Source organism: Heterodontus francisci, chromosome 6, assembly GCF_036365525.1.
Source record: "Heterodontus francisci isolate sHetFra1 chromosome 6, sHetFra1.hap1, whole genome shotgun sequence".
In the NCBI taxonomy this organism is placed as follows: domain Eukaryota; kingdom Metazoa; phylum Chordata; class Chondrichthyes; order Heterodontiformes; family Heterodontidae; genus Heterodontus; species Heterodontus francisci.
Genome location: NC_090376.1, coordinates 67,510,674 through 67,524,730, shown reverse-complemented (window position 1 = coordinate 67,524,730; position 14,057 = coordinate 67,510,674). Strand labels below are relative to the sequence as shown.

Sequence of the window (14,057 nt, the reverse complement as noted above, 5' to 3'; positions counted from 1 at the left end):
TGCAGAATTGTGCTGCCAGTAATACCATCCCTCCTCCCACCTCCCTAAAAGTATGCAGAGTTGTGCCCCTGGTAATGCCATCCCCCCCCCTTCAACCTCCCTTCATGCCTGTAGAGCTGTGCCCCTGTCTACCAGAATTGTTTGGTACTGTCTCCGAAAATACAGACTTCTGCTGTCCCGCTAGCTTTGCCTAGCATGTGAGAGATGCTCGTTCGCAGAAAAATGCAGAATTGTGGACTGAGAGGCAGTGGGATGTATAATGAGGCAAGGTAAGTAGGGATTTTAGTATTAAAATTGGTGGGCCGCTACAAGGTCCCGCCGCCGCTGGTAAAATGAGGCGGGGCCTTCCCAGTGTTGGGGAGTTTGGCGGGCTACTCGCAGAAGTATTTTCCAGGCACCCCTGCCATGACCCCTGATGGGTGGGGTGGGGGGGTGCGGGCTGGTAAAATCCAGCCCAATCACTTGCAATGGCATTGCTTCCTGCTCCTGCACCTTTACCTCTGGTGTCCCCCAAGGATCTGTCCTTGGCCCCCTCCTAATTCTCACCTACATGCTGCCCGTTGACATCTGAAAGCACAGCATCAGTTTTCACATATACTCTGATGACACCCAGCTCTACTTCACCACCACTTCTCTTGACTCCTCCACTGTTGCTAAATTATCAAACTGCTTATCCCACATCTAGTACTGGATGTGCACAAATTTCCTCCAATTAAATATTGGCAAGACTGAAGCCATTGTTTTCTGTCCCCAATCCAAACTCCTTTTCTTAACTACATCCCTCTCCCTGGAAACAGTCTGAGATTACGCTAGTGTGTTTGCAACCTTGGTATCATGTTTGACGTTGATGAGCTTCCAACCTCACATTCGTGCCATCACCAAGATTGCCTATTTCCACCCCATAACATTGCCCTACTTCGCCTCTGTCTCAGCTCATCTGCTGAAACCTTCATTTATGCCTTTGTTACATCTAGACATGACTATTGCATTGCGCTCCTGGCTGATGTGTCTCATCCTACCCTCCATAAACTTGCGGTCATCCAAAACTCTGCTGCCAACATCTTAGCTTGGATAAAGTCCCATTCACCAACGCTCGCTGACCTACATTGCCTCCTGGTCAAGCAATGTTTTGCTTTTAAAATTCTCATCCTTGTTTTCAAATTCCTCCATGACCTCACCCCTCCCTACCTCTGTAATCTCCTCCACACCGCTCCAAGATATCTGCTTCCCCAATTTTAATCCCTCCACAATTGGTGGCCGCACCTTCAGTTGCCTAGACCCTAAACTCTGAAATACCCTCCCTACACCTCTCGCCTGTCTACCTTGCTTTCCGCCTTTAAGACACTATTTAAAACCTACCTCTTTGACTAAGCTTTTGGTCATCTGATCTAAATCTCCTTTTGTGACTCAGTTTTAATAATGCTCCTGTGAAGTGTCTTGGGACATTTTAATAAGTTGGAGGTGCTTTATAAATATCAATCGTTGTTGCCTTTAAGGCTGATGATGCACATTACTTTCCACCCATCCTTTTGGTAAGCTTCTGTTTACGTGCCCAAATTGAGCTTGATATCAGTTAAGGTTGGGCTGAATTTTATCTGGCCAGCAGATTTGGGGTTTGGGGGCATAGGGGGTTCTGAAAAATTGGGAGGGGTCACATTCGTCTGGAAACCTAATATCGTAACTCGGTTCCAGACTTTGTCAGCGCTGGGAAAGATCCAAGGCGGTATTGCCGCTATGACGCAGCTACAATTGCCGGACAGATATTTAGCATGTATTTGCATTGGCCTGACTCAGATTTTATGGGGGGTTTCCAATTTATTGAACGGTGCATGGGGTATCACGTGCCTTCAGGTCCCTGGTAGCTGAATGGTGGTGGCACGGAAGTGAATCCTCAGAGCTGCATGGGAAGGCAGCCATGGGGAGTGCTGGATGAATGCAGGAAGGGGAACAGGGGTGCAGCAGACATTGCCCATCAGCCCTCGTGGCAAGAGTGGACCCGAGGGGCTACAGTCCTCGAGGCAAGAGTAGGCCGAGGGGCTACAGTTTTCGAGACAAGAGTGGGCACAGAGGGGCTAGCGTGGGTGCAGAGGGGCTTCCACCCTTGAGGCTAGCGTGGGCTTCATCTCGGGTGGTGGGCTTTTGCAAGGGTGGGCGCTGAGGGGCATTAGCCCGTGTTCATGGGGAAGTGACAAGGGGAAGGTTCCAAAGGCCTTTCTCTCTCCTGCAACAGCGCACAGGATGGGGAGCGACCAACTGGCATGGGGCTTTGTAGATCCCTGGGCTCCGTAGCAGAGACTCAGAGGGAGGCAAGGCCTGGCAGCAGCTGGGCAAGCTGGTGAAGATCGACTAGGGGAGCCACAACAGCTGACAGCGCCAAGTAGGGCCGATCTGTGGCAGATTGTGTACTGGACCAGTGTCAGTTAAAGCCTGGCCACCCAACCTGAACCTGACTAGACCCGACTACATGTTTCGGGGTCGGGTCGGGTCTATATTCCGAGTCCAGCATTCAGGCTTGGATCGGTTCGGGCTGGACAGTGCTGCTTCCGGGAAGTCGCGGGATCAAGCTTACCCGTGATTCTCCACAACTCCAGCTGCAGGAATAGCCTGCTGCCGGAACAGATGAAGGAGATTCGTGTCGGGTGGGGCGTGAAAAGAAATTAAAGGGCTCGGGCCAGGGTCGGATTCAGATTGGCTGTAATCGGGTCGGGCCTGGTTTGGGTTTTAATATTATATCCGAGCCAGGCTTTAGTGTGAGTTATATCCAGATAGCCACTCGGCAGTGTTGGTGATGGCTGCGGCTCTCCAGGGAGGGCGTCACCGACTTGTGCGCCATGCTACAGGACAAGCTGCGACCCGTAGGCTTTGGTGGACACCCAATGCGTGTGGTTCTGAAGATCACTGTGGCACTCAACTTTTATGCATCTGGCTCTTTCCAGTAATCTACTAGGAACTTGTGGGGTGTTCCAGGCAGCTGCCCATTGTGCATCAAGCAGGTTACCAATGTCCTGTTCGTGAGGGCTGGCGACTATGTGCGATACTGAACTGACCCTGACAGTCGGGCGGAGAGAGCCATCTACTTTGGACCATTGCTAGATTCCCCCAGGTACAGGGTGCCATCGATTGCAAACATGTGGCCATCAAGGCTCCAAGGAAGCAGCCAGCTGCCTTTATCAACAGGAAGGGCTTCCATTCCATCAACATGCAACTGGTCTGTGACCACCGGAACCAAGTCCTGCAGGTCAGTGTGTGCCTGCTTCCCAGGAAACAGCCACGATGTTGACATACTTTGACAATTCCAGGTGCCACAGCTTTTTGGGCCTCCCCACTTGCTTTCAGGGATGGATTCTCGGGGTCAAGGGCTATCCCTTGCACTGCAGCGGAGAGGTACACTTGCCATGGCTACATCTGAGCGACCTTTGATCAGGTCATTGGGCTGCTGAAGATGAAATTCCGGTGCCTGGATCGATCCGGTGGAGCCTTGCAGTATACTCCAGTGAGGGTCTCGCCTATTGTGTTTGACTGCTGTGCTCTGTACATTCTAGCACTGGCCTGAAAAGGACATGATTGGTCACCACTCCTCATCTGACAAGGAGGATGCCGAGCAGGCAGCACGGGATGATAAGGCCCTTGTACCAAAGGTGAGGGCCATTGAGAGACGTGTAAGGGATGCTCAGGGCAGTCTTATACCTGGTTTCTGCCACTGTGTGTCGCCTCTTTCCTTTTGTACACCCGCGCCTTGTACCCAGGCTCACCAGGTGTATGTACAAAGCTCATATGCCCATATGCAGCCTGCCCCTGCATTGGCAATCCATTGAGGGGGCAAGTGTGAAGGTGGCATCTGACAGGGCAGCAGGAAAAGCATGAGAGATTCTCAGCAATGAAAATGATCTCCATTTATTGAAACATTCACAATACCCAATAACAAGACTAAGTTGCACGCACCCTTGAAACCTCTAGTATCCAGGTGCTCTTCCTCACGCTTCCATGTGCTCATACACAGTGCTCTCCCTGCGCTGGCAGCTGAGGTGGAGGCAGGCTACTGAACATGCTGCTTCGTGGCCTGGGATGATATTGGTGGGTGTCCTCTGGCTGCCTGAGGCCTTGAGGGCCCCGGTTGGCTGAGGGGTTCCTGCACAGGTGCAGGAGCCTCCTCAGTCGTTGCAGCTACTGTTTGCTGGCTGAGGAGCCACTGTCCACACGGAGTGCCTGAGGGGAGCCCCCAGATGTGGAGGTCAGCCTCTCTTCCTCCCTTTCAAGGCACACTTGTACCTCCCTGCTAACCTGAGAAAGGCGAGGAGCCTGGAGAAGACTCCAAGTGCCTCATCCTTCTCTCGCCTTGCCAGTGCTGTGTTGAACTCATGGCTAAGGTGAAGGCATGCAGGTCTGCACACATCTCTGGGATCTGGCTCTCCATCAGGTTCTCCAACCTCTTGATGGAGGAATCCATCCATGTCTCAGGTGTGCAAGCACATGGCTTCCTCCATCAAGAGATTGGAGAACCTGATGGAGATGCTTGCACACCTGAGACATGGATGGATTCCTCCATCGCCTGCTCATGACTGCACATTGTCTCGGGCTGCTCCGCCAGATATTCCCTTACCCCTCTCTGCAACAACTGCATGTTCTGTGCTGCTGACACCAGAGGCTCATCAGCCTGTGGCTGTCAGTGGTCGGCTGTCATGGCCTCTGCTGCTCAAATGCGTGTGTGGTGCTCTCACCTACTTGTGACCCTGCAACTAAGCCCGAATGCATACCCACCCAGGTGAGAGTATCTGCGCTGGTGGAAGTTGCCAGGGAATGGTGTGACAGTGTACCCTTTGAGAATTCTTCTTCCTCGTCCTCAGAGGATGATGGGATTCCAGCGGCGCCAGTAGACGATCTTCCTTCGGAGGTGCCAGAACCTGCATGAAAACAAACATTTAGAGGTTCAGCTTCATGGACCTGCATAGTGGCGCAGTGGTTAGCACCGCAACCTCACAGCTCCAGCGATCCGGGTTCAATTCTGGGTACTGCCTGTGTGGAGTTTGCAAGTTCTCCCTGTGTCTGCGTGGGTTTCCTCCGGATGCTCCGGTTTCCTCCCACATGCCAAAAGACTTGCAGGTTGATAGGTAAATTGGCCATTATAAATTGCCCCTAGTATAGGTAGGTGGTAGGGAAATATAGGGACAGGTGGGGATGTGGTAGGAATATGGAATTAGTGTAGTATTGGTATAAATGGGTGATTGATGGTCGGCACAGACTCGGTGGGCCGAAGGGCCTGTTTCAGTGCTGTATCTCTAACTAACTAAGACCAACCATGCATGATGTGGTTCTCTAGAAGGTCAGTGGTCGTCACATGACCACAATGCCCCCTCACTCTCTTGGGTGGATACTCCAGTCTCTCCATCTGCTATGGAGCACATTAGTTCCAGGGCCACCGCCTCTGCCGGGATCAGTTCTCGGATGCCCAGAATCCCACCTGCAGTCTTCACCCTTTCCCGAATGTTGTGGGCCTTTCTCTCCTGTGAACAGAAAGAAGCAGACTGTTAGTCTTCCCACAGAGACCAGCATGGCACTTGTTCTGGTGACAGTACTTTGGCCGCTGGTGGGGACTCCTGAATACCTCCTCTTCACATCCGCTCTAAAGGGATGTGCAGGGGGGCCGGCAAGTACAGAAGGCTGTCTTAATCTACTGTTGCCTGAGCCATTTACCACCCCCTTGGCAGCCACTACCTGACCATGTCACGCTCCCTCCAGTGTGGCCATATGCAAGCCCCAAAGATGGGCGGGAATGGAGGACTCACCTTGGCAGAGTGAAGGTGGTCATTGACCCTCTTGTGGCACTGGACCCAGTTTTGGAGGGTGACTCCATGGCTGCTGACCTCTACAGTCTTTGTCCAGGCTGCTTGGTCAGGCGGAAGGGTCTCTTCCTGCCATCCCTTGGGAAGAGAAGCTCTTGCCTTTCCCTTACAGCCTGGAGGAGAATCTGCAGGGAGGAATCGCTGAATTGTGGGGCCACCTGATGTCTTTTGCTTGACATGGTCCCTCTTGGCTCCCAGTCGGCTCCCGATCAGCTCCTGGCCCTTATGAGGCTTGATTTGCAGCAGAGGGTCTCCAGCCATGGGGTGTCTGCAGCACGGGGACTCCAGTCAGGGAGGTCAGCAGCACGGGGACTCCAGTCAGGGGGGGTCAGCAGCACGGGGACTCCAGTCGGGTGGGAGGGGTGGGGAATGTCAGCAGCACAGGGACTCCAGTCAGCAGCACAATGGCAAAGCAACAGCAAACTCACAAAGTGAAGCTGCAGTTCAAGCTGGGCTGACACTGCTTTAAATATGGTGCTAACAGCTGCGTTCATTTCAGCTGACGACGCCATTGGTGTTTCGTCGCGCGCTTCCACCCTCCAATGGGACGGGCCCCATGCCTGCTGCATTCAAATGGGCCAGCCACCGTGCAATCGCCACACACGTGGCAATGCCAGCCCCAACTGGTGCCGCAACCATGACGGGCTGATAAAATTCTGACTAACTTGATCGCATTTTTTGAGGAGGTAACAAGGAGAGTCGATGAGGATAACGCATTTATTGTATTCTGCATGGATTTTAGCATTGGCTTTTGAAAAGGTCCCACATGGTAGACTGTTCAGAAGTTTAAAACCCAAGGGAAATTGACAAGTTGTATCCAAATTTTGCTCAGACGCAAGAAACAAAGGGTGGCAGTTGGCAGGTGTTCTTATGACTACAAGGTGTTTTTCAGTGGAGTTCAACAGCGCTCATTATGAGGGTCCTTGCTTTTTGTGGTATATATCAATGATTTTGGACTTAAATGTAGGAATCATGATTGAGAAGTTTGCAGATGATACAAAAGTTAGCCATGTGATTGATGTTGAGGAAGAAAACTGTAGTCTGCAGGAGATATCAATGCACTGATCAGGTAGGCAGAAAAGTGACAATGGAATTCACTCCAGAGGTCATGCATTTGGGGAGGGCAAGCTAGGTAAGAGAATCCACGATAAATAAGTATAACGAAGCAGAGGGACCTTGGTGTACATATCCACAGACCCTTGAGGGGTCAGGTAAAGGACAGGTAGGTAAAGTGGTTAAGAAAGCATATGAGGTACTTTATCAGCTGATCATAGAATATAAGAGCAGGGAGATTTTGCTAGAACTATATGAAACCCTTCTTAGGCCATAGCTGGTGAACTGCGTACAGTTCTGGTCACCACGATCACCTCATTACCAAATGGATGTGATCACACTAGAGAGGGTGTGGCGGAGATTTAAGGATGTTGCCAGGACTGGGAAATATTAGCTATGAGGAAAGATTGGATAGACTGGGTTTGTTTTCTTTGGAACAGAGGAAGCTGAGGGGAGTTTTAATTGAGGTGTATAAAATATGAGGGACCTAGATAGAGTGGATAGGAAAGAACTATTTCCCTTAGTAAAGAGGCCAATAAGGGCAGGGTGGGGTGGGGTGGGTGGGTGCATAGGTTTGAAGCAATTGATAGAAGGAGTAGAGAGTAGTTGGGGTTTGGAACTCTGCTTGAAAGGATGGTAGAGGGAGAAATCCCTAATGCATTTAAAATGTACTTGAATGTGCACCTGAAATGCTTTAGGCTATGGACCAAAAACTCAAAAGTGGGATTTGGCTGGAAAGCTCTTTTTCGGTTGACTTAGATGCGATGGGCTGAATGGCCTCCTGTGTCATACATTTCTATGGGCTGGATTTTAAGAGAGATTGGCAGCGAGCTCAAAAAGCTGCTGCCCGCCTGTGCGGGCCACACGCCAAAGAGCCGCCGCAATCTCCCGCGCGGTGGCTCATTTAAATAGGTGGAGCGGCTCCATCCCACCAATCATGTGGAGGGGCGGGCTGTCCGTTGCCGGCACTGGCGCCATTTTTAGAGGGAAGTCAGTCTGCTGGCAAATTAAAATTTTTAAAGAAGTAATCCCCCAAATTAAATAAATACATTTCTAACACCCCTTTCCCACCCCACAATAACAATTACAGAAACTATTTACCCTCCCCCCCCCCCCCCCACCACTGTCTCCCCAAAACACCTACCTTTTACATCTGACCTTCCCACCACAAACTGCACAGAGTTTAAAATTTAACCCTTCACGTAGCCCCTACACTCATTACGTTTATTTAACCCCATTCCCCCCCCCCCCCCCCCCCCCCCCCCAGTGTGGTGCTGCATTTCCCCGGACGGGGATTTGAAGGTGCAGGAGCACTGGCAGCTGTGCTGAAGATCGGCTGGCCCTCAAGATCGCAGGTAAGTCTATTTGAATGCGGAGAGCTTGCCATGGAGCCTCGCTGCCGCCAGGAGGATTGGGCTGGTCCCTCACGGCATCGAGGTCCGTGGCGGGCCTCATCCAGAGCTATTTTCAGCAACCCCCCCCGCAGTACCCGAAGCCTGGGGGAGAACAGAATCCAGCCCTATGGTTCCAGTAAATAGCAGAGTTAGCCCTTCCCAATTCATTCAAATCCAAGGCTTGCACATTTTAGTCCTGCTATCTCAGGGCCAGAATAGAAAATTTCCAGCCTACCAACTCACAATAAACATTCGGGCATTTAGATGTCATCCCTCAAATTTTATAGACAACTAAAAGTCACGAAGAAATTGAATGCACCTCAATATGCAGAATGCTATCCAGATATATTAGACTCAAGCGATAGAGGACTATTGAATGGAGTAACAAATGTTCTATAGATGAGTAGAACTTGCCAGAAGTATTTGACAATTTTGGCAAAAACAAAATACTGCGGATGCTGGAAATCAGAAATAAAAGTAGAAAATGCTGGAGTACTCAGCCGATCTGTCAGCATCTGTAGAGAGAGAAACAATTAACATTTCTGATGAAGGATCATCTACCTGAAACGTTAACTTTCTCTCTCCACAAATGATGCCAGACCTGCTGAGTATTTCCAGTGTTTTCTGATTTTATTTAACAATTTTGGCCAGGTTATCTGCAGTATCTGTCCTCAACAACTTTTATTCATTTTTAAAGTTTTGGCACACACAATACAGCTTTCCTTTAAGGTACACCTTGGTCCACATTGAGTTCCAGATTGCCTAGGACACTGGGAGGTAGCTGGTAATATTAGAATGACTTTAGCCCCAAAGGTTCTGTCCAAGCAGCGTGGCAACCAAAAAAAAACTGTTGTTCCCGTCTCTTGCTCTGATCTGAAAACTAATTCTCAGCAATGTTTTCTTAAAAAATACACTGACTTCATGTCGCATGACTCATTTGTGTCATGTCTCAGTTAAACTTCTAATAGTCGATTCTTCAGTTTAGTTGTCAAAATATATGTATATTCAACAAACAAAATATATTATGGCACAGGTAGATGTGACTGATTTTGAAACTGTAATGTCTAGCCAAACTTTCAGTCGGTGCATCTAAGGGCCTTGACCTGAATATCATAAGAAATTCCTGGAAAATCCAATTTATTCCCTCTTGTGCTAGCCTTATAGCTCCTTTGGCTAGATGGCTAGAGTGTGATACAGAAAGACACCAACAGCATGGGTTCAATCCCCATTCTGGCTGCAGTAGTTCCTGGAGGCCTACTTCCTCGCCTTGCCTCACGCTTGTAGAGTGATGGCCCTCAAGTTCTAAATTACCAACTGTCTCTGTCTGTCTAATGGGGAGAGATGCCTATAGTACTTTGGGGCTACGGTTAGTCTTGTAATGGCTGGGAAAGACTGACCTGCCATGTCAAATTCCAATTCAGTTTTTTTAATTTGATAGTCTGCGAATGTTATTAATACATTGATTCAACTAAACAGATATTAACGTGTCTACGTTCTCTTTTTAGTTAACCAGCCCCCTTCAAAATGCTGTATACATGCCTATTATTCCCCATTTCCAAGCACCAAAGGGAAAACTTCCTCTGAATTTGAATCTGCGCAAGGTAAGCACTTTTCGAGTTGAGAATTACCATAGAATATATTATAGAAAGAAAGCATTTTATTATAATTACCCATTAACGTATTTGCTCACTCCAAGTTTTGGCAGATAGAACTAAATTTATGTATTTGCACTGTGTTTCTGTTTACAAAATGAATGTTTAAAAGTAGATTCAAGTGTGAATTAAGATGATTATCATCTCTAACAGTCTAATAAATGTAAGCAATTAATCTCATAGCTCAATATTGCCCCACCCTGAAAAACAAAAGACAACAATCTTGGCAATTTCACAATCTAACTCCTGGCTAAAACTAACAACGTACAGTCCATAATTGGGCTCTGTACAGCTTTTTGTTTGGGTGCCTCGAGGCTTGTTAAACTCCCAAAATGGCACCTATGGCATGCATCCACACTTCTGGTGGGGGGAATACTGGAAGTCATATATATAACGGGGCTAGCATGCACACACCTAACAACTGCCAGCAGCATGCAGCGCAGGCAGATCAAGATGTCAGTCAGCATGTAATACTGATCTGATGCCCACACTGTCACTTTGGAGCTCCATGCTCCATCCTACGACCTCTCATAGCTTTTCACAGCTGAACATGTATTCAACGGCATGAAGGAGGCCCGTCCCCCACAATCTGCTCTATTTAAAGGGATCATCGACTACTTGCTGGATTATTTCTTCAGGTAAAAATTGAGAGGGAGAAGGTACTGGAAAGGCTGGCTATGCTTGGGTAGATAAGTCACCTGGTCCGGATGCCATAATCTTCCAATCTTTCCTAGAGATGGAGAAAGTGCCAGAGGATTGCAGAGTGGCAAATGTGACACCCTTATTCCAGAAAGAGTTAAGGACAGCCTTGTTAAACTGACTGGCCTGTAATTAGTAGGAGTGGTGGGTAAGGTTTTAGAAACAATAATCGGGGAAAAATTCAGCAGGCGCTTGGAGAGGTTTGAGTTAATTAAGGATAGCCAGCATGGATTTGTAAAAGGCAGATCATGCTTGACTAATTGAATTTTTAATGAAGTAACAGAGAAGGTTGATGAAGGGACTGAGTTGGATGTTGTCCACAAAAGGCTGGTTAACAAAATTGAGGCTCCTGGAATAGGAGGGTCAGTGTCCAATTGGATAAAAAATTGGCTTAAGCTCAGAAAACTGGGAGTCATGGTAAATGGTTATTTTGCAGACTGGAGGATGGTAGACAGTGGTGTCCCCCAAGGCTCAGTGCTAGGACCATTACTTTTTTGTTATATACAAATGACTTGGATCTTGGAATACAGAGTAGAATTTCAAAATTTGCCAATGGTACCAAACTTGGAGGAGTGTCAAACAGTGAGGATGGTCCAAACTACCTGCAAAAGGGCATAGATAGGCTAGCGGAATGGGCAGATGAGTGGCAGATGGAGTTTAATACAGATAAATGTGAGTTGATGCATTTTGACAGAAGGGATAGGGTGAGGCAATATAGACTTAATGGCTTAGTTCTAAAGAGTATCCAGGAACAGAGGGATGTGGAGTGCATGTGCATTGATGTTTAAAGGTGGCAGGACATATTGAGAGAGTGGTTAGCAGAGCAAATGGGATCTTGGTTTGGTTTAGTTTAGTTTAGAGATACAGCACTGAAACAGGCCCTTCGGCCCACCGAGTCTGTGCCAACCATCAACCACCCATTTATACTAATCCTACACTAATTCCATATTCCTACCACATCCCCACCTGTCCCTATATTTCCCTACCACCTACCTATACTAGGGGCAATTGCTAATGGCCAATTTACCTATCAACCTGCAAGTCTTTGGCATGTGGGAGGAAACCGGAGCACCCGGAGGGAACCCACGCAGACACAGGGAGAACTTGCAAACTCCACACAGGCAGTACCCAGAATTGAACCTGGGTCACAGGAGCTGTGAGGCTGCAGTGCTAACCACTGCGCCACTGTGCCGCCCATAAATTGGGCTACATAAATAGATATATTGAATACAAAAGCAGGGAAGTAATTTATGTGAAATCTTTATAAAGCTTTATAAAGGCCCCAGCTGGAGTATTGCATCCAGATCTGGGCACCACACTTTAGGGAAGATGTGAAAGTACTTGAGCGGGTGCAGAGGACATTTACCAGAATGGTTCCAGGGATGGGGGATTTTAGTTACAAGGTTAGGTTGGAAAAGTTGGGATTGTTCTCCGTCCAGCAAAGGAGATTGAGGGGAGGTTTGATAGAGGTGTACAAGATTATGACAGACTTAGATAAGTTAGACAGGAAAAACTTTCCCATTAACTGATGGGACAAGAACTGGGGACACAGATTGAAGGCTTTGGGCAAGAGATGCAGGGGGAACATGAGGAAGAACATCTTCACGCAGTGAGTAGTTAAGACCTGGAACTCTGCCCATGAGCATGGTGGAAGTGGAGACAATCAGTGATTTCAAAAGGAAATTGGATGGACACTTGAAGGAACTAAACTTGCAGGTCTACAAGGATCGAGTGGGGGAGTGGGACTGACTGGATTGTTCTGGGCCGAATGGCCGTCTTCCATGCCGTAAATGGCTCTTTGGCTATTGTAGCAATTATATGCATTTCCATATTATTAAATTTTCATTAGTCTTCAAGGAGTGATCTGACTGGTGCTAAAGTACCTTTTTGATGTCCTAAAAGTTTGTGTATAAAGCAGTTCCTTACAGTCATGGGTTGCTCAGTGAAGCTTCCTCTTGACATTGAGCATGATTGGGAGAATAAGCAGAGGCCAGGTAGAGCAGGACAAGCTGCTAGAAGAGCGAGGAGGAGGGGAAAAGTGCTCTCTGCAGAGGGTTTTTAGAGAGCAGATCTTTTGGAGAATGGAGTGCTGTGATGTCCTGGAAGCCCCTTTGCACACTGGTATTTAGAGCTATGATGGCAGTTGTCTGGGCTTGCATGGCAGCAAGTTGATCCTGCATGATACCCGTCTGAGCTGTCACTGCACCTCTCAGACATTCCATGGAAGCTGCTTGTGCTGCAATGGAAGCTGAAGCTGTCAGAAGCTTCAGCATGGTTGGTTCCACAGATGTACTGCTGTAGGTAGCCAACTGCTCGTTGTTGGAAATGATGGGCTCCAAGCTCTGTGCAAAGTCCTGTGCCAAGTTGGTGTTGCATTCTTCCCTACTACTTGACATTGAATGCAGACTTTCTGGCAGGCTTTCCAGTGCACCAAGCATCTGGGTGTGTATGCCCATCAGCCTTGTTCTGTAAAAGCAAAATATTCCAGATGCTGGAATATTTGCCCTTCTGAAATAAAATCAAAAAGTGCTGGCAATACTCAGCAGGTCTGGCAGCATCTGAGGAGAGAGAAGCATAGAGTCATAAAGTCATAGAGTTATACAGCACAGAAACAGGCCCTTCGGCCCATCGTGCCCGTGCCGGCCATCAAGCACCTATCTATTCTAATCCCATTTTCCAGCACTTGGCCCATAGCCTTGTATGCTATGGCATTTCAAGTGCTCATCTAAATACTTCTTAGAGGCAGGTACCCTCAACCACCCCTTCAGGCAGTGTGTTCCAGATTCCAACCACCCTTGGGGTGAAAACGTTTTTCCTCAAATCCTCTCTAAACCTCCTGCCCCTTACCTTAAATCTATGCCCCCTGGTTATTGACACCTCCGCTAAGGGGAAAAGTTTTTTCCTACCTACGCTATCTATGTCCCTCATAATTTTGTGTACCTCAATCAGGTCCCGCCTCAGCCTTCTCTTCTTTAAGGAAAACAGCCCTAGCCTATCCAGTCTCTCTTCACAGCTGAAATTCTCCAGGTCAGGCAATATCCTGGTGAATCTCCACTGCACCTTCTCCAGTACAATCACATCCTTCCGACAGTGTGGCGACCAGAACTGTACACAGTACTCCAGCTGTGGCCTAACTAGCATTTTATACAGCTCCATCATAAGCTCCCTGCTCTTAAATTCTATGCTTCGGTTAATAAAGGCAAGTATCCCATATGCCTTCCTAACCACATTATCTACCTGTGCTGCTGCCTTCAGTGATCTATGGACAAGTAAACCAAGGTCCCTCTGACCCTCTGTAATTCCTAGGGTCCTACCATCCATTGTATGTTCCCTTGCCTTGTTAGTCCTCCCAAAATACATCACCTCACAATTCTCAGGATTAAATTCCATTTGCCACTGCTCCGCCCATCTTACCAGCC

General features: G+C 48.3%; 1 protein-coding gene across 1 annotated transcript in view; it reads left to right on the top strand.

The window, feature by feature from the left end:
- The window catches only part of LOC137371360 (transmembrane protein 182-like), a 65,203-nt gene that overhangs the window by 20,404 nt on the left and 30,742 nt on the right, over positions 1 to 14,057 (top strand). The window contains exon 3 of the mRNA XM_068033827.1: positions 9,793 to 9,888. Within this exon, the coding sequence (XP_067889928.1) occupies positions 9,793 to 9,888 (96 nt within the window). The remainder of the gene's footprint in view (positions 1 to 9,792; positions 9,889 to 14,057) is intronic.